General features: G+C 46.2%; 1 protein-coding gene across 3 annotated transcripts in view; it reads left to right on the forward strand.

The window, feature by feature from the left end:
• Positions 1–22150, forward strand: part of NELL1 (neural EGFL like 1) — an 843611-nt gene that overhangs the window by 176708 nt on the left and 644753 nt on the right. For all 3 annotated transcript variants that reach the window (XM_044270977.1, XM_044270974.1, XM_044270976.1), the window contains exon 4: positions 7282–7452. In XM_044270977.1, the coding sequence (XP_044126912.1) occupies positions 7282–7452 (171 nt within the window). The remainder of the gene's footprint in view (positions 1–7281; positions 7453–22150) is intronic.

A 22150-nucleotide genomic window follows, 5' to 3' on the forward strand; every position in this document is an offset into this window, starting at 1 on the left:
AAAGACACGCCCCCCTGAGCTGCAGCAGAAAAGACGCGCCCCCCTGAGCTGCAGCAGAAAAGACACGCCCCCCTGAGCTGCAGCAGAAAAGACACGCCCCCTGAGCTGCAGCAGAAAAGACACGCCCCCTGAGCTGCAGCAGAAAAGACACGCCCCCCTGAGCTGCAGCAGAAAAGACACGCCCCCCTGAGCTGCAGCAGAAAAGACACGCCCCCCTGAGCTGCAGCAGAAAAGACACGCCCCCCTGAGCTGCAGCAGAAAAGACACGCCCCCCTGAGCTGCAGCAGAAAAGACACGCCCCCCTGAGCTGCAGCAGAAAAGACACGCCCCCACTGAGCTGCAGCAGAAAAGACACGCCCCCACTGAGCTGCAGCAGAAAAGACACGCCCCCCCTGAGCTGCAGCAGAAAAGACACGCCCCCTGATCTGCCAGCTTTATATAAATTCAGCAGAGCAATGGATGGGGAGATCTCTAGATCCATGTGAGGCAGAAAGAGATTGCCATGTACTATATGATGCCTGATTTTCATGTTTTACATTCATCATGGGATAATCCCTGTAAGTGTCTAGGCCTCTTCCTAGGCCATATGACATCACATTCTTTGGTGACATGGCCTAGGCGCAGCTCAGTTCCATTCAAGTGAATGGGTTTCCATACCAATATATAGGCAGGTCGGTCATCTCAGGATCTAGGGGCTCAAAGGCACAACAGAGACCCAAATGGGCCACAGTAAAAACTACTCACTAGGTGGCGCCACTCCTTTGTCACAAATTAGAAATGTAAAAAGAATAAAATTATCAAGGGTGACACTAATGTCACTAAAGATGGAGAAATAGTGCAGGATGTACCCAATAGAATCGATGTAATAAATTATGAGTGGGGAAAAAAAATATATACAGTAAAAATCAACCAGGTGGGGGACAAGGGAAACGGCAAAATTAAGAAAAATTATTTCTTGGTTAAAAATGATTACAAGAAAGGTGTAGAACTCGCTTCACAGGGGAGGCTGTCTGTTGGATAAAGCTCAAGACACCTTCAGACAGAACCTCCCCGGTCGGGTCCGCTTTAAGATGTTGGAATTGATGGTGATGGCAGCCAGATATCCAGCGTCTGATCAAAATTATTTTTATTAGGTAGACAGCACGGCACTCAACGCGTTTCAAGGGTCTAAAGGCGCCCTCTTCTTCAGGAGTAATAGAATATAATGTACACAGCAATGAACTATAAAGCAGCATAATATAAAACCATCAGATAGTACCTTTTATATACAAATAAGGGTGGCATGTGGAGAAAATGTGCGGGAAAATGAATCCGGAAGTGACGTCACTTCTGGGTGCTTGTGTTCCACGTTGGAACACATTCATCCTATTATGTAATAGTATGGGGAGGAACCTACAGGAAAGTGTAAACCACTAAATGGCCACGGAGGCTATAGGAGATTGGGCGCAACGGTATGGGGGCCAGAACGAACCGGAGAGCGATGTAGATACATCACTTCCAGTCCGGCGCGTTCCACTGTGGAATGCACATCGGCCGGAGTGCCGAGGGGAACTGGCGAGGAGCGAGGAGGAGGAGGAGGAGTGTCTAGGGGAGGAGGGCTGGGTCAGCATATTGCTACTTATGGGGGTAATAAAGAACTAAAATAGGCAATTAACTATTAAGGCACCAATACAGCACCAGTGGGTTAATGAATTTGTGGGGATGATGCAGTGCGTGGATTAAATGAATAAAATGAACTTTTGAATGAAGTAAATTAACTTTGTTAGGATAGTAAAAGGATGACACATACATGAAAAAAGTGGGGGTCAATCTAGATTTTGATGTGTCTATTGGTGAGAGATAATATTTAGGGATTCCATTAGCATCAGATTGATAAAAAATTGGTGCGCATTATAAAGACTAATAGGTAAAAGTAGAATCCAATTCATAAATCTCAATACATAAAAAAATATATATATAAAAAAAAATATCATTGGATAAAAGACAATTATAAGAAAGGGTAAAACTATCAATTTACGGGAATATTAATAATTAACTAAAAGGATGAATAGATAGATACACGGATAAAAGAATAAAATGAATTAATAGGTGTGATTAATAACCCTAATATATAAATCGAATCCTCTAACTCCACATGACTGATATTGGCTATGGAGGGTACAGTTAGCCGCTAGTGTATTAAAGTGACTCGTTTAAACACCTTGACACCATTCGGTCTAAGTGAAAAATCCGATACATTTCTTTACGGCATAGCATTTGATAGGATTGTGGTACTCATTCGATTGGAGTAACTTGTAAGAGTGACGTGGGACACTGTGGGTTGTGCTCATTCATCCTTTCTCCTAAGGTTTGGGTAGTGCATCCTACATATAGCAACTTGCAGGGACATTGTAAAAGATATGACATTTGTGGGCCCACAGGTCATTCTATGTTGGATGTTTATGGATTCTTTACTGTTAGGGATGGACGTTTCTCTCCTAGTCTGTGTAATGATGGGACAGCATTTGTATCTGTTAGTTTCACACTTAAAAACCCCCATGTTTTCTTTTTGATGATGTTTGGTTGTAAGTCTTCTGACGGTATTGAATTTCACACATGAGGGGGCTAATACATTTTTTTGTGTTTTGGCTCTATGGAAAATGACCCTAGGAGCACGAGGGATGGTTTTACCCAGAATTGGACCCTCTAATAGAACAGTCCAGTGTTTAGCTAGGATGGTTCCAATCTTGGTGTGTTGTGGATTAAACCTGGTAATCATGTTCAGTTGATGAGTTTCTTTCTGTGGATTATCCTCAACGTCTACTTTCTTGGTGTCTTTACGGGATAGTAAACTCTCTTTTTGGGAGACTTGGGAGATTATTTTCATGGATTGTTCTAAAAGTTTTTTCGGGTAATCCTGGTCTTTAAATCTGGTCTGTTTTTTTTTATGTGGATTTGGCCTCTCATCTCTTTATCGTCAGAACAGTTTCTTCTTATTCTCTTCATTTAACTATAGGGTATGCTTCGCTTCCATTTTTGATGGTGGCAGCTATTATAATCCAAATAACTGTTGGCATAGACACTTTTAAAATGTGTTTTAGTGGACATTTTCTTGCTGTGAGATGGAAATCTAGTAATACTATTTCGGTTGGGTTATGTTCAAGACTGAAAGATAGATTCCAGTTATTAGAGTTAAGTGATTTGATATTGCACTGTGGCATTAGAAGAATTTTGATATCTCTGACTTTTAGTCTAACCAGACTGTCTATTGCTCTGTAATTCCTCTAGCGCCGTTCTATAGAAACAGTAGGTTCAAAGAGCACTCCAAAAGCTTCAAATAACTTCTTTATTAACTTCAACTTTTCTTTATATATAACACTGCCGCCTGCGCAGCAGATAGTCCATGTACATAACACGTGTTGAAAAGATATCACAAAATGGCGGTATGCATAAGATGGTGGTTTAACTGATCAATCTAGTCATTTAACATAAAATGGTGGATATATTTCTATCTGTACTTTCACTTTAAGTTATTTAAGCACTTCATGATCTCTCTGAGAGGTATATCTGAGGTCTAAATAACTGTTCACTTCCAGTATGCAGTTAGCAGTGACTATTTGCAGATTGGTTGAGTATGATCTGGTATGGTTGTATGCAATTTGGATTGCAATATGGAATCTGAATGCTTGCAATTGTAGCTTGCAATTTGAAACTTGCAATTGAATTTGTATGCAATTGTAGGGCTCAGCATGCTTGCAATTTGGTGGAACTGTAAGTAAACACCTATATAACTGGTTCAGTATACAGTTCTAATCACAATACTAACAACATGAACATTATATAACTGTTTTAAATACCTATATTGGCCTCTTGTTCCCACAAAGCTCAGCTCTCAGTGGAGTGAATGTTTCTTCAGCTCCTGTCTCTGGTGAGTAATGATTCTAGCAGCAGGAGCTGGGGGAATTCCCAGACAGGCTGTGTGTGAGGCTGGCTGTGATAGGTGAAAACTCTAGCTGTGTGAGAAGCTGGCTGTGATTGGTCTAGACTTCTGCCCAGCAACAACAGATTAACGCTATGCTTTCTGTTGTTTCTGCTGTGTCACTGAGTCCACCATAGACTACAAAATGAATCCCAAAGGTACATTATCCCTTTCTGCTTCTGTGAATACAAAATATAACAGTTATATGACATCCAAAACATGATGTCACAGTAAATAACTCTGCTTTTGTCTTTAACATAAACATAGGAACTGTATTAAGGTTATTGGCAGGTTTAATAAAGTCCAGCTAATAAGTAACCCTAACAGGATAAATATTTATAAATTTTTATTACTATATAAACAAAATGTCCCAACATGTCCAGGCGTACACCAGGCCATCCAAATGATTAGGCCAGAGTGTATGTCTTAGAAAGCCCTAAGCTGTGAACCTAAATCTTGGCCCTTAGCCCAGGGGCGGCCCCTGATGGTGGAGACCCCCTGTCCTCGAACCTAACTATAGGACCCTGGGAGGGCAAGGACATCCACTTTACTTGAGGGATTCACCACCAACATGGACTTTAACCAGTAGATGGCCATATCCTGAGAGGTCCGGTCACGCTATCTAATGAACATCCTAAGTGTATCGTCACGCTGATTCCGGACATTCAAATTAAGACTGAGAGTACCAGTACATTGAAGACTGTGGTGTGTGCCTCTTGGTATTAATCCTGGCCACGATTGTGCTCTATATCCTGTCTTGACTCAATATCCATCTTTTTGTTGTGACATGCACAAATTTGGTAGATCAAGACGTCTGGTATTAATATTCCTTTTCCCTCTAAATCCTCCCGGGAATTTCATTTGTCTAATCTTTTAACGTTGTATGTCTTTAATGTGACACCACCTGCCATACGGATATATCATGGATATGCCAACACTGTTTGGACTTCCTTCCGTTTGACAGGGTTATTTTCTTTTGTTTTTCTCATCTATTTACCGTATTTCTACCTACCCCCTGATGATCCCACACAGTGGGGGAAACGCGTTGGGGTTTATACAGATTTAGTCTGTGACATTATATACCATCCTTTTTTGTTGGTGTCTGTAGATTTAACGTGTCGCACCGTGTACCTGCTCATCTCCGCATGGGCAGGGTTGTATACACTGTGCATTTTTTCACTGATCCTCCGTGTCCACGCCTACACCAGCCCACCACATTTAAATCTAGGCCGCTAACTAACCTAATGTACTAGGGTACAATAGGAGTGTATAGTTAGGTTCGAGGACAGGGGGTCTCCACCATCAGGGGCCGCCCCTGGGCTAAGGGCCAAGATTTAGGTTCACAGCTTAGGGCTTTCTAAGACATACACTCTGGCCCAATCATTTGGATGGCCTGGTGTACGCCTGGACATGTTGGGACATTTTGTTTATATAGTAATAAAAATTTATAAATATTTATCCTGTTAGGGTTACTTATTAGCTGGACTTTATTGATTTTGAATACATAACCCACCTTATATATATATATCCTAATTTGCTGGATGATTTATTGGCAGGTTTAGCTGTATACACGGCTATACTAGCAACTCAGGACAGGTCTTAGGTCTTAGCTCCCTGCCCTACAAGAATAATATCGTTGATGTAGAGACGATAGAACTTTACTCTGGGATGTGATGATAGACAAAATGTTTCTTCGAAGCCCCCCATAAACAGATTGGCATACGATGGGGCAAACTTCGACCCACATCGCAGTACCTTTGACTTGCATGTAGAAGGTTTCGTTGAATGTAAAATAATTGTGGTGGAGTATGAATTCAATGGCTCTAAGTATAAACTCCTTCTGGGATTTTGGTAATAGTGGGTCATTGCTTAATGTGTTTGCTATGGCCTTCAGTCCTAGGTTGTGCACGATGTTACTATATAAGGAGGTAACGTCAAGCGTTACCCACGTATAGTTGTCTTCCCATACAAAGGATTCGAGTAATTGGATGAGATGAGCAATATCTCTAAGGTAGTATAAAACTGTCTACATATGCTGACAAGTTGGAAGTAGGACAGTCTACCCTGGAGATGATGGGTCTACCGGGGGAATTAACCAGAGATTTGTGTATTTGTGGTAGACAATAAAAACGAGATAGGGATGGGTGTTGGATTTTTAGAAAGACTATCTTTCTTGGTTAAAATGCCTTGTATGTATCCTGAATCTACTAATTCATAGAGGGATTTAAAAAAAACTGCTTTCAAGGGGATAGAATGACTGACTGTTTTTCCTTTTACTTGAGAGGCAATGGGAACAGGTTCGGAGGGGCTCCATACCAAGCCATTATACAATGTATGGCTGCAGCACTCAAAGTAGGGCCGGGGCCTCCTCAAACAGCTAATCAGTGAGGGGGCCAGGACTTGGACCCCTGCCGATCTCATATGGTTGACCTATAATAAGGCTTGGTCATCCATATGTAAATCCCTTTAAGATGTGGTGCAGGGAGGATAATGTAACCCATGATGTCAGGGTCAGACTGCACAGTATTTGTTTGTAGTCTGTAACCATGGAGACACAGACTGATGTATTTTGCCTGATGTGATACATTTTAGCAAACCGTAAGATTTGTGCTCTTCATGTATTTAGCTGACAGCAGATTGTCTAGACCAGGGGTGCACAACCTCTCCTGGTTGGGGGCCACATTGCCAGACTGAACCAATGACGAGGGCCGAAACTGTAATTTAAAGAGGTATTAACTGAAATACTATATTTATGGCATATTGAACACACAGTATATACCATTAATGTCTAGTTACACTTCCAGATCTCCCTTCTAATGGGAGAAATACATGAAAAATACATGTGAGCAGCCACAAGACATAGACATGCATGTCAGTTTCCAGATGATTGGGGGCCGCACAGAATAGTATCAAAGGCCACAGGTTGTGCACCCCTGGTCTAGACTGAGCTGTTGGGTCTGTATGGGCAGCCTAAAGATGGAAATGTTTCTATTCACTGATAGCAAGCATACTTCTCAACACTGTTCAAGGACTGATGAAAAAGTATATAAGAAAGCTGTGCAAAACTCCTAGAACTTTACACCAAGTAATGAGCACAGGATAAGTTGGAGTTGGGGACGACGACATTATATATCTAGAAGATAATGTTTACGGCTTTATAACTTCGCTCACAGGAAATTCTGCAGGAACCAAATGCTTCCTTGTGAGAGTCGGCGTTGTATTGGGCATAGTAGATGGGCGCATTCCAAAGCCCTGCTCCTGTATGCCGGCACTTGACTTGTACCTGGCGAGACGTTCTCTCATCTCCATCTGTTTTCTTCTAGCTTCTTCGAACTGGAAAGCAGCGGTTTACGGGATGAAATCAGATACCACTACAGATATAATGGAAAATCAAGAACAGAATCGTTTCCCTATCGACTGGCAGATGGGCAGTGGCACAAAATCGCTCTGACTGTCAGTGGCTCCCATGTCCTCATCCACGTGGACTGCAACAAGTGAGTAGAGATTCTGCCATTTGATGGGGAATAGATGTATAAAGGGAAGCTCCGCATTCTCAGGCATCTTAATGATTATATATGGAAACCGCATGACTATAAATATCCATTGTATCAAAGATGACATGGTATATAATACATGGTATATAATACAGGCTGTAACTCAGGATCGGTACTGAATAATGTATGTATACTGTGACTGCACCAGAAGAATAGTGAGTGCAGCTCTGGAGTATAATACAGGATGTAACTAAATGATTTTCCTATTTCATGACGTAAAGTCATAGTTTTATTAAAGACACGGAGGCGAGTATTGCTATCTCCTTCTTTACTTCCACCAATAGCAGCAAAGGAAAAATTAACATAATCAAAACAACAAAGGACCCTCCCCTGACAGATCCTATAATAAGCAGTGTCCTCTTCATAACTTCCTCTTTCTTTGAATCCACGACACCAACCGCCAACCATAACCGAAAACGAACCGAACTGGAACTGGAACCGACACCGACCCTTCTGGTCCCTCCAACTGAAGAACTCAAGCCAACATGGCTAACATCTCAGGAAACCTGGAACAACACGGAACGCCATCCGCCAAGGAGTTCTCAACCTGAAACAGAACAAATAATATAGCCAGTGTAAGCACATGGGTACAAAATGCGCAATCTCGACCCTATAACGGTCGCACATCAAAAAGGTCGCTGAAACAACCATAATAAAACTGAACGGCAAAACGTCATAAATAACAATAAAAGACAGTCAAACAGTCAATAACAATAATAACATAACAACCGGGGGGGGCAAGAGAAACCTAGGGCGGGCAATACTCGCCTCCGTGTCTTTAATAAAACTATGACTTTACGTCATGAAATAGGAAAATCATTTAGTTTTACAGCAAGACACGGAGGCTTCGTATTGCAAGTTCAAAGCTGCTCAATAATAGCTGAAAACATGTGAGTTGGAGGACGGAAATAAAATTCTGTGAACGTCGTGGCCCTAGACCAGTCAGCCAGACGCAGAATGTCCTCCAAACGAGCCCCCGAAACTGCCAGGGCAGTAGCAGCCGCGCCCCTGGCCGAGTGAGCGGTAAAGATGGTCGTATCAATCCCGGAAAGGGACATGACCCACTTCATCCAACGCGCCAAAGTGGGACTGGTCACCGGGCCAAAGGGACGGCGAATAGAGAGGAAAAGCTGCGGAGTGTCCGCAGAACGGTGAGACCGAGTGCGCAACTCATATTCCCGCAGGCAAACTACAGGACAGAGCGCCGGAGAAGACGGAAAACTGGGATAGGACACCGACCGAATATTGGTCTTGGTACGCCGTGTGATGTTAAAAGTAACACCCTCGGGCGTAAAGGACCTGGCATCATGATCCAGAGCCCTAACATCTGAGACCCTCTTACAGGAAATCAGGCAAAAAAGAGTCAGCAATTTGGCCGACAGCTGACGGAGGGAAAGAGACGCGTTGTCGGGCCAGGAAGAGAGAAAAGACAGGACCAGGGAGACATCCCACGTAGCGGTGAAACGCGGCCGAGGAGGCCGAGCCAAACGCGAGCCACGTAAAAGCCGAGACACCAAAGGGTGTTGACCAGCAGGAACGCCATCAAAACCCTGATGAGTCGAGGAAATCGCGGAACGGAACAAATTGATGGTCCGATAAGCTTTCCCTGCTTCAAAAAGAGACGTCAGGAATTGCAATAAATGGGTCACAGACGCCGAAACGGGATCCAGGTCCCGTTCCATGCACCAGCCAACCCAAGATCCCCAAGCTGCCCGGTAAGATTTTCGGGTGCCGGGAGCCCAAGCGTTGTCCAGGAGGCGTCTAGTTGCCTCCGAAACTCCCTCGACCTCGCCTGGAGTCCTGAGATTCGGCACGCCAGAAGTTGAAGGGAGCCGTCGACCAGGAGAGGATGTGGGGCACCCAGCGGGTCCTGGAGGAGATCCGTCCGCGTCGGGAGTAGGAGAGGCACATCCACCAGGAGTTCCAGGATAATCGGGTACCAGGCTTGAGACCCCCAGAAGGGAATCACCACCACCAATTCCGCCGCCTGACGACGAGTCTGTAGCAGCATCCTCGGAATCATGGCGAACGGCGGAAATGCGTAATGTAGGGCTGCAGACCAGTCCTGGAGAAACGCATCCACCGCCTCTGCCTCCGGATCCGGACGCCAGCTGAAGAACCTGGGCAGGTGAGCGTTGAGACGGGACGCGAAGAGGTCTATGGAACAAGGACCCCAGATGTCCGAGATCATGGAGAACATCTCCGGATTCAACCTCCAGTCGCTGCCGTCCGTGAAGCATCGGGAGCTCCAATCCGCTCGGTAGTTGTGGAGACCCGGAAGGTACTCCGCTTGAACCATGATGTCCCTGGACAGACAGTAGGACCAGAACTCCTTCGCCAGTCGGGCTAAGGTGGCCGATTGAGTGCCGCCTAGATGATTGACGTATCGGACCGCCGACACGTTGTCCATGCGTAGACGGATGCATGCATGAGCTATGCCCTTGGTGAAACTCCTGATGGCAAACGAACCTGCTAGAAGTTCCAGAGCGTTGATGTGAAAACGGGTCTCGGACTCCGACCATCGACCGCCAGTGGAGATACCCTCGCAGTGGGCCCCCCAGCCTTGGAGACTCGCGTCCGACTCCACCGTGAATTCCGGTTGGAATCCGAAAATTGCTCTGCCGTTCCAGGCTTCCAAGTTGCTCAACCACCAACGGAGTTCCTCCTGAGCCTCCTGATCCAGAATCACCGCGTCTGCAAACGAGGCCCCGGCACGGAGGTGGGCGATCTTCAGACGCTGTAAAGCCCGATAATGGAGTGGAGCGGGGAAGACTGCCTGGATAGAGGAGGCTAATAGCCCAATGATGCGAGCCAGATGGCGTAGCGATAGGGAGGGAGTAGAGAGAGCATGTCTCAATTCCTTGCGTATCGTCCGTAACTTCTCCGCAGGAAGACTGAGGGATTCCGCGACAGAGTCCACCGTGAAGCCCAGAAACTCCATACGCCGAGACGGTGTGAGACAGGACTTCTCGAGATTGAGTAGAAAACCCAGACTCGTCAGCAGATCCGAGGTCCACTGGAGGTGTTGTAGCAGAGACTGCTGACATTGGTGCATAATGAGGATGTCGTCCAGGTATATGACAAGACGCACCCCCCGACTCCGCAGCCAGGCCATGACTGGGCGCAGTAACTTGGTGAAGCACCAAGGCGCCGAGGAAAGGCCGAACGGTAGGCAAGTGAAGCGCCACACTTCGCCCTTCCACAGGAAGCGAAGAAGGTCCCTGGAGGAGGAGGCAACCGGAACCGTCAGATAGGCATCTTTGAGATCCAGCTTCACCATCCAGTCCCCTGGAATCAGCAAGTCCCGAAGGAGGTGAATCCCCTCCATCTTGAAGTGGCGGTAGCGCACCACAGAGTTCAGTGCCCGGAGATTTATGACTGGACGAAATTGTCCCCCTTTTTTCTGAACTAGAAAAATGTGGCTGAGAACGCCCCTTCGGGTAGGAGGGGCCCTTTCTATCGCACCCTTGTGCAAGAGGGAAAAAAGTTCTACGTCCACTAGCTCCCTGTCCGGTAGCGCCAGGGGCGGGGGAGAAAGGACGAAATCTGGGGAACCCGTAAGTTCTATGTGGAACCCCTGCACAGTGTTCAGCACCCATGGGTCTGATGTGATGTTGGACCAAACGTGGGAACATAGACGGAGTCTGCCCCCTACGCGAGGGGTGGAAGAAGTCCCCACTGGGGAAAGACTTACCGAAAGATTTTCTGTAGCTCGGATTCCCTCTAACCGACCTGGAACGCCATTGGCCGCCTCTGGCCGGGAAGAACGAGGGGGGATTCCTTTGGTCCTGGAAAGGAGGCCTCTGGTTGAAGGAGCCTCTGCCCGAGCTGCGGGCTTGATAACTGGAGCGGCCGGACAGACGGCCCCTACCACTGCCGGCCCTAGTGGAGACCCGTCCCTGAAATACCCTTTTCATGGAGGACTGGGCCTTGTCCAATGCGGTAAATGCTCCAACGTACCTGCTGAGGTCCTTAATGAAGGAATCCCCGAACAGTTGACCCTGAGCCTCCTTCCCTGTCTCAGTGAGTGCCAAGTTGGCCAATTTTGGGTCGATCTTAAACAGGATGGCTTTACGCCTTTCAATAGACAGGGAGGAGTTAGTGCTGCCCGCAATGCAAATGGCTCTTTGAATCCAGCCAGCAAGCTCCTCCGGATCAACCGGAGAGCCGTCCACCTTGGCCGATTCGGCCATCTCAAAAATTTTGGCTAGGGGGCCAAAAATGTCGAGGAGCTTGTCCTGACAGCTCTTTATAGCGGAATCTAGCCCTTTACGGGGATTCCAGCCGGTTTTGGCCAAAAACTGCGTCATCTTTTGATCCACAGCTGGCGTTTCGCAGACCTTGTTTGGGATTAATGGTCTGGGGCATTCCGCACGGAGCTTACTGCGCGCCTCTTTGCTGAGAGGACGACGCACCCAATGCTCCAGGTAGTCGCTTACATGAGCTACGGGCATCCACTCCGCCGACCTAGGGTGGTGGAGGGCATCAGGGTCAAACAGTGGGTTGCCAGAGGGATCCACCAGGCTAGAAGCCGTGTTAGGGGCAGAGGTGGATGCGCCCACGGACCCAGATGTGGAAGGCCTAGGGCCTGATGTACCTGGAAACTCCTGTTCCATCTCCAACTCTCCATCAGAGTGGTCATCTGCCTCCGCATAAGCCTCCATGTCAGATTCGTTCTCAGAATCTATATCATAAGTTTGTGCTCTAGCACTTTTCCACGTTCGCGCCCTTTCTGCCTGGCGCGGTAAGGCTCTTTTGCGCGATCTAAGCGCGCTATCCTGGGTGGCTTGGATCACACCAATCAAATTCTCCTGGGCAGGAGGTTCAATGGCAGGCTGCGGGTAAGTGGGTGCAGGCATTAAATTAGAGGGGCCCGGAGCATGGGCAGATAAGGCCTGAGATATGGTCTGAGAAATCATTGAGGACATGGAGCCCATGGCCTCTATAATGGCACTAGACACTGAGCGTTGTAGCTCCAGGGCCTGTGTGCTCATGGCTGGCAAACCGGGGTCCCCCGATGGTGGGGGGGGATTAGGCCCTGAGGGGGAGCGGTCTGAGGACATGATCTCGATTGTATCCTGCAGGGATGATTAGCAGAAATAATCAAAGGGATCCCCTCCTGTACCTAGTCTATAGTAACTACTCTGTAGCAGAACAAACTGACCTAAGCAGGGGTTAATCACCCCAAGCGCCGCAGTGAGGTAGGAGCCGATCCGGAGCCGAGAGGAGCAGTGAGGCGACTGATGAATGCTCCGAAATCCCGCGAGAGGACGGGCGGGAGCTCCCAAGATGGCCGCTGAGATCTCGCGAGATCTCGGAGCCGCGGGAAGCCAAAGGAAGCGCCGCTGAAAGCCTATGCCGTCGGAGGCCAGCAGGGAGGAATCGGAGCGGCGCAAGGTAGGGGGAGAGGAGGGGGGTCAAAACAAAACCCCACAAGTGAAAGGACTGGGGATAACAGCGTCGATGCCAAGGCCAAGGGGAAAGAGAGGGAGGGGGGAAACGAACCCCAGCAGAAGACCGCAATGGGTGTACAGAGGATACAGCAAAACTGCGCAAAAAATCCCACAATGAAGGGAAAAAAGGGGGGAAACCTGTCACAGATCAAGACAGTATATATGTGTATACTCGGCCAGCATTATAATACCATGCAAAGACATAAATTGCTTTCAATCTAAAGACACATAATCGAATAAATATAGACAACTTATCTTTGGTGGAGCAGCAAAGAAAGAGGAAGTTATGAAGAGGACACTGCTTATTATAGGATCTGTTAGGGGAGGGGCCTTTGTTGTTTTGATTATGTTAATTTTTCCTTTGCTGCTATTGGTGGAAGTAAAGAAGGAGATAGCAATACTCGCCTCCGTGTCTTGCTGTAAAACTCAGGATCAGTACAGGATAAGTAATGTATGTACACAGTGACTGCACCAGCAGAATAGTGAGTGCAGCTCTGCAGTATAATACAGGATGTAACTCAGGATCAGTACAGGATAAGTAATGCATATACACAGTGACTCCACCAGCAGAATAGTGAGTGCAGCTCTGGAGTATAATACAGGATGTAACTCAGGATCAGTACAGGATAAGTAATGCATATACACAGTGACTCCACCAGCAGAATAGTGAGTGCAGCTCTGGAGTATAATACAGGATGTAACTCAGGATCAGTACAGGATAAGTAATGTATGTGCACAGTGACTGCACCAGCAGAATAGTGAGTGCAGCTCTGGAGTATAATACAGGATGTAACTCAGGATCAGTACAGGATAAGTAATGTATGTGCACAGTGACTGCACCAGCAGAATAGTGAGTGCAGCTCTGGAGTATAATACAGGATGTAACTCAGGATCAGTACAGGATAAGTAATGCATGTACACAGTGACTGCACCAGCAGAATAGTGAGTGCAGCTCTGGAGTATAATACAGGATGTAACTCAGGATCAGTACAGGATAAGTAATGTATGTACACAGTGACTCCACCAGCAGAATAGTGAGTGCAGCTCTGGAGTATAATACAGGATGTAACTCAGGATCAGTGCAGGATAAGTAATGTATGTACACAGTGACTGCACCAGCAGAATAGTGAGTGCAGCTCTGGAGTATAATACAGGATGTAACTTGGGATCAGTACAGGATAAGTAATGTATGTACACAGTGACTGCACCAGCAGAATAATGAGCGCAGCTCTGGAGTATAATACAGGATGTAACTCAGGATCAGTACAGGATAAGTAATGTATGTGCACAGTGACTGCACCAGCAGAATAGTGAGTGCAGCTCTGGAGTATAATAGAGGATGTAACTCAGGATCAGTACAGGATAAGTAATGTATGTGCACAGTGACTGCACCAGCAGAATAGTGAGTGCAGCTCTGGAGTATAATACAGGATGTAACTCAGGATCAGTACAGGATAAGTAATGTAATGTCTGTATACAGTGACTCAATGTTTTATAGAGCATTTTTCTACAAATATCCTGTAATATAGGCTTCAGAGCTGGACTTTCCGCCGAGTTACTTGTAGCTTTAATCAGTGTGTACAGTATGTCCTTGGTTGCCTAGTAGGAGTTGTAGTCCGGGTTGGAGTCTTTGGTTCAGCTGATTCTTCCTGAGAACATTGTAGTGTTTCTTTGAAGTCTCTTTCTCTGTTAGTGTGTGAAGTACAGAAGTAATGCTGTGTACTTCTATCAAACCAGCAAATCTCCAGTCGGATATAAAGCCGCGTGTTTTATTTGTATGACCGTTTGAATTTATTCCAATCTCTTGCGTACTCCCCAAGTGCTTAAGTAGTTTGCTCTGTTTTCTTTAAGCATTAAATGTCGACCTTTTTACATCTGAAGAAATAGAAATCTGCATTATTTTCATGCGTTCTCTGCAAAAAATCCCCAGGCTCATTTAGTAAATGTGATAAGCGCAGGATCTCAACAACAATAATCTGTGCTTCAAGTATAAATAATAGACAGCGGCCCCCGATTCTCCAAAGTGTCATGTCAAGTGAATTGGAGGCAACAGATGTAGCTCCTAACCGCACCGCGCACATTGAGAATCACCGCCATCATTAAAGCTGCAGTTTTATTTCCTGCTTGTCTTAATTATATGGATTTAACTATTAGGGACTCAAGCCTCACTGGTTCGTACTGCCACGTTCCAGGCCTGAGGCTTCTGTATCCCATTTCTGAGAGATGCCCAAAATGTCTGGTACATGAGGGTCCCACCTCCAGAACCTACACCTATCTTGAGAATAGTGGTCCCGCAACCCTGTAGCCAGTCTCATCGGATCTACGCAAAGAATGGAGAGATGGTTCCCCTCTCTCGTCACTTTTATGGGAGTGGTATGGGTGTAAGGGGGCTGCTGTCTTATTATCAGGTAGTAATATCTCTAATAGTTTTTTAGCCCTAAATCTGGCTCTATATTAGATATCACTTGGCTAATCCCTCACGTTGTGACCAGCCTACTACAGATGCAGCAAAAGTTTAATGGCTTTAGGTAAGTTTCAAGGTTATATTTGCTACATTTTTATCTAATTTAGAGGGATCAGAAATGATGAATTTTAACCGCGCCTAATCTTTTGTTCCTCCAGATGACTCTTCTTTCTGTTCTCCAATTTAAAAAAAATCTGCTCAGCCGACCATCATCCAATATGTAGGGTCATCGTCATATGTAGTATGAATATAGCCCAGTCCTAATGGTTAGGTTTGGTGACATCCTCTACCCCAGTCGTCCCCAACCTTTTTTGCACCAGGGACCAGTTTCACACAAAATAATTTCACAGCGGACCGGTGGTGGAGGTGGTTTGCAGAAGGTGGGGAAAATCACGCAGATAACAAACCACAGTCCTAATAATCCCGTTTAGGCCCCCGTTCTACTGGTGATGTCTCCACTGGCTGGAGTCATCTCTTTCCTTTTTTTCTCAGGACGTCTGCTGACATTTCTTGACCACAACTTGTTTCTGCATAATTGAACCTATTTATTATGAATGCCTCCTTTTATGCCCCTAATTAATAATCATCCCCAATAGTGCCCCATGTACATATAATGCCCCTCAGTAGTGGCCTCTTCTCATACTATATAATGCCCCCAATTGTGGCCTCTTCAAATATGGCCCCTTCCCCCAGTACTGCCTATTTACATATAGTGTCTCCCAGTAAATAATGCACTAGCCCATCCTCCTTAGTGCCCCAGTGCCCCCAGTAGTGTTCACAAAAAATAAAAATTAAGCCTCCTACAGCTTGCTGCCCCAGCTCCCTGCGTTATGCTACAGACAGTTACGAACCTCATTGTTACCTCCTGCGCAGGGTCTCTGTTGGCGTGATGACGTTGTCACACCGACTGTGATCCAGCACAGGAGGTTGCGATGATGTCATCACGCCCATCCTGCACCTTAGCACCAATACTTCCTGTCCCTGCTGTTCAACTCCAGCGCTCCCTGCGGACCCAGTACTAATCGGCAGCCCGGTGGTTGGGGTCCACTGCTCTACACAACATTATTGGATGAGATGAGCACTATATATAAAACATCTTATAATATTGTGGAAATATTTACATATGGCATTTTTTGAGCTGAGACCTGTGGTAGAGCTGGCATGGCTGGATGATGCCAATTACGTATGTCCTGGACCCATCCACGCTAAGTTTGGCATTGAATTTTGCCTCCCATTCAAAGGATGCTTGGGTATATGGGATGAAATTTCTGATTTCTGCAACAGAAAACCAGTTCCATACACGTGAATGGGGTTGTTTCTGCCACAGGTGCATGGATTTCTGCAACAAATCTGGCCCATGTGAATTCACTCTAAATCTCTCCATAATTGAATATGATCCCTCTGGTGTAAAAGGGTAAATTTTAGAAATAGAGGAGCAAGAGGATAGGGTGCAGCGGCAAAAATTCATTCAAGGTTTCAGCATGAAGTGAAAGAGGATGAGGGAGCTACATGATTAGCAGAGAGCAAGGCTCTTACATTGCACCCAGAAAAGCCCCGTCCACTCAGCAATCCTGGCCAGGCAAAATGTGCATTCACAGACACCAGCTGAGAGAAGGTAAGACCCCAAATCTGCAGGTTACACACACCTGATTCATAGCTACAGCTGCCCAAAGAGGAATTAAGTGGTGAACATGCGCGTTAATTCTGCAGAGTGAATCTCTGGACCTTGGCAGACCCTGTTGCAATCTGTGAGGGCACGCTGAGGGGTTAGTGGTTCCCTATTCATAGCTCCCTCTATTAGCCAAGCTCGGCTCTCTAAGGCATCACTGGTGCCCGTTCATTTCAGTTAATAACGTGTAATACCTAATGTTACCAGCACTGGCGCCAGTGAGCACTTACATTGTGGCATAACCATAGCTGATTGCTAAGGGTCCCAACGTCACAAAACCCTTCCCCATTTCCTAGAAGGCACCTCCCTAGATTAAATAAAGTGGTCCAGATCCGAAAATCTCTTTAACCCTTACACTGCTGTAAGCCTGGACTGTATCGTCTTCTAACCGTCTTATTTATAGTTGAGTTGTCAGTTGCATCATGTATTTATATGTCTGTAGATATACACTCACCTAAAGAATTATTAGGAACACCTGTTCTATTTCTCATTAATGCGATTATCTAGTCAACCAATCACATGGCAGTTGCTTCGATGCATGTAGGGTTGTGGTCCTGGTCAAGACAATCTCCTGAACTCCAAACTGAATGTCAGAATGGGAAAGAAAGGTGGGCTACAACAGCAGAAGACCCTACCGGGTACCACTCATCTCCACTACAAATAGGAAAAAGAGACTACAATTTGCACGGGCTCACCAAAATTGGACTGTTGAAGACTGGAAAAATGTTGCCTGGTCTGATGAGTCTCGATTTCTGTTGAGACATTCAAATGGTAGAGTCCGAATTTGGTGTAAACAGAATGAGAACATGTGTCCATCATGCCTTGTTACCACAGTGCAGGCTGGTGGTGGTGGTGTAATGGTGTGGGGGATGTTTTCTGGGCACACTTTAGGCCCCTTAGTGCCAATTGGCCATCGTTTAAATGCCACGGGCTACCTGAGCATTGTTTATGACCATGTCCATCCCTTCATGACCACCATGTACCCATCCTCTGATGGCTACTTCCAGCAGGATAATGCACCATGTCACAAAGCTCGAATCATTTCAAATTGGTTTCTTGAACATGACAATGAGTTCACGGTACTAAAATGGCCCCACAGTCACCAGATCTCAACCCAATAGAGCATCTTTGGGATGTGGTGGAACGGGAGCTTCGTGCCCTGGATGTGCATCCCTCAAATCTCCATCAACTGCAAGATGCCATCCTATCAATATGGGCCAACATTTCTAAAGAATGCTATCAGCACCTTGTGGCATCAATGCCACGTAGAACTAAGGCAGTTCTGAAGGCAAAAGGGGGTCCAACACCGTATTAGTATGGTGTTCCTAATAATTCTTTAGGTGAGTGTAAGTACATATACGTACACCAGTTGTATCAATTGTAAGGGATCGTCTCTTTTCAGGGGGGTCACACTCACAGATATCTCACCAGACAATGGATTTTCATGTCCAAACTGTGCATTTATTTTGGCACTCTTCTCATACAGGATAGTCCAGTTATACATCACTGGGTGGGGTGAGGTTCCCGCACCACCAATACTTAGAATACAAATAAACTCCTGCCCCTCTAGGCACTACCTAAACAAAAAACGTCCCTCCCTTACTAGTAGAGCACAGTTCACACATGGACATCGCATGTGGCTTTCCTCAGCCAACATCAATCCAGCAGCCTCCCGGCTGTAACTATACAAGTACCTTTTGGGGAACTTTGGCCCAGAAGTCCGCCTGACTCTGGCCGTGCAACCCTCTCAAAGCAGGCGTCGCGTGGTCCCCCAAACTCTAGGCCATTCAAAGCCTTGTGGCCCCTCAGTCCTCCTGACAGACCACACACACACAGCCTCTGCTTCCCAAAACATTCTCGCTCTCCCACCCATACTGATACACTGGGAGGTGCTTTGTCGGCCTGATTACAGCAGGCCTCACCTGCGATTACCTCAGGTGAAAAGAAAACATGCCCTGGAATGAGGGGCTGGTTTGGGAGGTCCCACTGCCAAACCTACCATCCCAATCCAATAAAATCCAGCGCAGAATAAGGGTCCATTCACACGTCCGTTGTTTCTTTCCTGATCTGTTCCGTTTTTTGCTAAACAGATCTGGACCAGATCTGGACCCATTCATTTTCAATGGGTCCTGAAAAAAAATCTGACATTGTGCTGTCCGTTTTTTTTTCAGGACCCATTGAAAATGAATGGGTCCAGATCTGTTCAGCAAAAAACAGAACAGATCAGGAAACAAACAACGGACGTGTGAATGGACCCTAAAGGAAAAGGCTTCAGCAACTAGGTTTGCTGAAGCCAGCGCCATCTTCCTGGACTTTACTTATCTCACCTAGGTGAGACATACACCCCTTCCAGGATTTCACCGTACACATTGCCACACTATATACTAGTTGGTAGCTGTATACACAGGTTATATGTATATATCAGTCGGTAGCTGTATACACCGGTTATATGTGTAGATCAGTTGGTAGCTGTATACACCTGTTATATTCAGTGGCCCTTTGTGCCCTGCCGCTTAGCACGCACCTATATTTATTCCATGTATTATCTTCTGGTTCAGTGAAATCCTCTAATGCGGTAATTATCACTTTATGTTCAGTTGCACGAGCGGCCGGGTCGATGACGACTACAGATTGTATAATGCTTTCTGTATGACAAAATAACGTGGCCTTAAGAGGCAGGGAATGCTCAACCCCATATGCAGTTGTGCATCTATACCTGGGGGAGCAAATCCTGCACATGTGGTCCGATGCTAATGGCGATCCCCAGCGGACCACAAGGACATCCTTCACCAGATAGCAAAATCTGTGGATGTAATTTACTATATGAAAAAAACATTTAGAAGAATAGGTGCACTACTCTGGTGGATGCAATCAACCAAATCTGGCTAAACCCTCACATTGATGTTAAAATGAGACTTTAGCCAATATATCCTTATATTAAGGACATACCGGAGCCCGCGCACCTTGTCAAGGTATCAAGTGGCACGGGACCTAAGGCTAACCTACCTGTGCCGTATGGGCAGTACCAGGGGCCAGTGGGCGAATTATGGGAGCGAAAGGTCCGACTTGCAGCAAACAGCTCCCAGTTGCCTCCAGTGTAAAAACCACACATACAATGGGAGGAGGGAGGAAGCTGTGAGTCCCACCCGCGGCTGACTAATATGACGCAGGCCTGGAGTCTTATATATAGTATATACAGCAGTGTACTGATATGTGAGGTACGAGGTGTAATAGATGCAGTGTGTACAGATATATAGTATATACAGCAGTGTACTGATATGTGAGGTACGAGGTGTAATAGATGCAGTGTGTACAGATATATAGTATATACAGAAGTGTACTGATATGTGAGGTACAAGGTATAATAGATGCAGTTAGTACAGATATATAGTATATACAGCAGTGTACTGATATGTGAGGTACGAGGTATAATGGATGCAGTGTGTACAGATATATAGTATATACAGCAGTGTACTGATATGTGAGGTGCGAGGTATAATAGATGCAGTGTGTACAGATATATAGTATATACAGCAGTGTACTGATATGAGGTACGAGGTATAATAGATAGTGTGTACAGATATATAGTATATACAGCAGTGTGTTGATGTGAGGTACAATATATGCAGTGTGTACAGATATATAGTATATACAGCAGTGTACTGATATGTGAGGTACGAGGTATAATAGGGGGGCCCAATTTAGATTCTTGCTATGGGGCCCAGTGATTTCTATGTACGCCCCTGCCTTTCAATATGGCACCACCAGGATGATCAGTCCTGCTCCCATCACCCAGCTGGTTCGAGCAGCGGAAGCCATGGCACCCATGCATTTGGATTACCACACAGCGGCCATCAATGTAATACGAAGACAGCTCGAGTCTGCTCGTATAGGTCAGCCCTCCAGTCCGGCTCAGAGTCCCGAGCAGGGAACCCCCACTTTGTCACCCCTTTTACTTTATAGGGTATATGGACAAGGGTTGCCATCATGAGACAGCCTGTTTAGAGGTTATTCTTATTGGATTCGTTACGTTGTAGGGGCAGAAAATCCTTTCTTAAATATCCTATCCGGACTTCTGAATTCATAACTACATTAAAATAGACGAAGCGGAGAGCAGCAAAGCAAGCATCGCTCTCTCTAAAGGACTGGACACGTTCATAAAGTTGTGCACTGGCCCACTGATTTCAATGGGCACTGTAATACTTAATTTCTCCTGTGGTGGCGCTGCAGGCAAAGCAAACACCTGCTTTGTCACAGGTTGCAGCAGAACATTTGGGGCGCCAGCAGCAGGATCGATTGTGATCAGTGTGTGGTCGGATATCTATCTGACAGAGACAAGGTTTAGAGCATTGTACGAAAGTTCTGCAACTTTCTAATATTCGATGGTCCACACTTCCTAAAGCCTCATTCACACATCAGTGTTTTGGTCAGTGATTTACATCCGTGATTGTGAGCCAAAACCAGGAGTGGGGCTCAATGGCGGAATATCATAGGGGCATTTGGGTTGGCAACCCCGGGCCCGGTATCGATGGGGGGCCCAACGCCAACCCGAACGCCCACATTTTGCGTCGGGGCACGGGAGCACATACACCGCCATATGGCCTGCCTATGTGGCAGTAAAAACCCGGCGCAGACGTGTGTGATGACGTTATCACGCGCGTGCCGGGGCGCAGGGCTTTGATGTACGCGCGCCTGCCTTACCATCACGAACACAGGTAAGTATTAGTCTTTTATTTTATTTTTATTTATTTTTTTGTGTGTGTGCCAACTTTGGGGGGCAGAGGAGGTCATATTACTGCAGGGACAGTGGGGGCAAATGATTACATGGGGCAAATCACTTAATGGGGGTGCAGTATGGGGGCAAATTACTTAATGTGGGCAGTGTGGGGGCAAATTACTTAATGTGGGCAGTGTGGGGGCAAATTACTTAATGTGGGCAGTGTGGGGGCAAATTACTTAATGAGGGCAAATTACTGTGCGGGGGCAAACTACTTCATGGGGGGGGGGGGGGGCGTGTCGGGGCTAACTACTACATGGGGGCCGTGTGGGGGA

Source organism: Bufo gargarizans, chromosome 10 (assembly GCF_014858855.1).
Source record: "Bufo gargarizans isolate SCDJY-AF-19 chromosome 10, ASM1485885v1, whole genome shotgun sequence".
In the NCBI taxonomy this organism is placed as follows: Eukaryota; Metazoa; Chordata; class Amphibia; order Anura; family Bufonidae; genus Bufo; species Bufo gargarizans.